The 1,895-nt window shown below is 56.5% G+C and overlaps 1 protein-coding gene across 1 annotated transcript in view; it reads left to right on the plus strand.

Annotated features, from left to right (window-relative positions):
• MONBRDRAFT_36063 (uncharacterized protein) overlaps window positions 1–1,776 on the plus strand; it is a gene marked incomplete at both ends in the record, with an annotated part of 11,124 nt that extends 9,348 nt beyond the window's left edge. Inside the window, one exon of the mRNA XM_001743185.1 lies at window positions 111–1,776. Coding sequence (XP_001743237.1) covers window positions 111–1,775 — 1,665 coding nt within the window. The remainder of the gene's footprint in view (window positions 1–110) is intronic.
• Between the last annotated feature and the right edge of the window lie 119 nt (window positions 1,777–1,895).

Here is a 1,895-nt window from a genome sequence, read left to right on the forward strand (position 1 = left end):
AGGTACGCTGTTGCTCAAGCGGTCGTGTGACTTTATGGATTTGGAGACAAAAAAAAAAAAAAAAAAATCAATTGTTGGTTTTGCTGATGGTGTACATGTGCTTGGGCTAGGCATTTGGTCGGGCTGGTCGCGATAAACAGGGTGGAACTGCCGAGCTGTGGCTACCAGTGAGACGTGGGCCAGCACCAGGCATGGAAAAGTTTGTCGAGGGCAATGCGTGCCGCAGCTGGGCGCTCGGCAAGTTGCTAGATCCCCGCGCCGCGACATGCTTTGCTGCCGGCCAGCCGCTTTGTGACGTGTGCGCAGGAACAGCACAGCGCCTGGAGCCAGCAATAGCTGCGCGCCAGCAGCGCGCTGCCCAAGCGTTGAGTGTGGGGCATGTGGAAGCAGAGCCCGAGGCGATGGCGGAGGAGGAAGATGTGTTGTCTGAGCCACCTGCAGCACGGCTCGAGGAAGAAGAATCGATCGGGCCAGAGTCCGCCTTGGATGTAACTTCAGCATCGAACGTTGACACAGTCGCGTCCCCAGGACCAGGTGCCGTTGCGGCGCAGTCGAGCAGAAGCACTCCACGTGCCCAGGACACGGCTGCGGTGGCGACAAATGCAGGGCCAATGACGGATGCTGCTGTGCCACGGATACAGACGAGTGATGCTTGGATTGGTGAGGCAGATACAGCATCCATGTCGGTGCCAGCTTCACCCATGGTCTCTGATGCTAATGACGAGGCGCCTTTACAGCAAGAGGCGCGTGGCCCGGTGCAAACCACGATGGCAGAGGACGAGAGCACGCCACAGCCAGTCATGCAGTCAGCAGCACAGCCAACCCCCACGAAACACGCGCCAACCCCGTCGGCCTCGATCATTTGCGTGCCAGTACCATCGGCCTCGGGTTCAACCTCCTCTCCGACGCGATCGGCTGCAAGCTCAGCCTCGGGTACACTGCGGCGTAAGCGAGTGCCGCTGGCAGCTGAAAGTACATGTACCCCTGGGTCTGACGATCATAACAACGTTGGCAACAGCATCGCTACCAGCCCTGCTCCCTCAACATCCAAGCGAACGGCATCGGATGTCACGTGCACAGGTGCTGCTTCTTTAACAGCGGCGCAAGCAGCAGAGTCGCGTCTTCCCGCAGCAAAACGAGCAGCATCGAGTGATGCGCGCACCGCCACCGTTGCCGCTACTGCTACCACTCGCTCTGAAGCCACGGTATCTGCTGCAGCTACGCCACCGAATCGGCACAACGTCGCGCCAATATTTCGGTCGAAATCGGGGACCAAAAAAAAATATCTGATGAACTACGCGGCGGCTGACAAGTTTATTGGCGTTCTGAAGTTGATGGATGATTACTGCATGCGATGTACCATTCGACAGGCGAAACCCGTGCTGAAGGCTGGGCATCAATGCGTATCTAATCGTGTTTGTGAGCGGTGTCACTTCAAAGGACATGAAGCAAGCAAATGTTTCGTGGGCTTCGCATACCCCGACAGAGCCTGTTGCTACGCTTGTGGAATGCCAAAGGGGATTCGTGGATGTAAAACATGGGATCACCTTTGCAGGCAGTCTCAAGGACTGGATTCGGGCCTGAGCTGTCTCCTCCTTTATTCGGACTGTCATTCGGGGCTGCGCGACCTGTCCCAGCGGATGGGCTACAACTTGAGGGAAAGGACATTGAAGGATATAAAAACGCGCGACTTGTTTGTCAAGTGGCTGTACTCGTCCGGTCCTTGTCCATTTCCAGGGGATGGGCATTGGCGTCTTGTGGAATTTGTGTTTGAAAGTGCGAGGGTCCTGCTTCCCTGTGCGGCGGAAGCCCAAGTCGGCCCCCTCGACAGTTTTCGTTAAACACACACACAGGAAGCTCTTTAGAGAATCAGAACACAGAACCGAATGTCAGAA

The sequence above is a fragment of the Monosiga brevicollis genome, genomic scaffold, assembly GCF_000002865.3.
Source record: "Monosiga brevicollis MX1 MONBRscaffold_3 genomic scaffold, whole genome shotgun sequence".
Taxonomy (NCBI): domain Eukaryota; class Choanoflagellata; order Craspedida; family Salpingoecidae; genus Monosiga; species Monosiga brevicollis.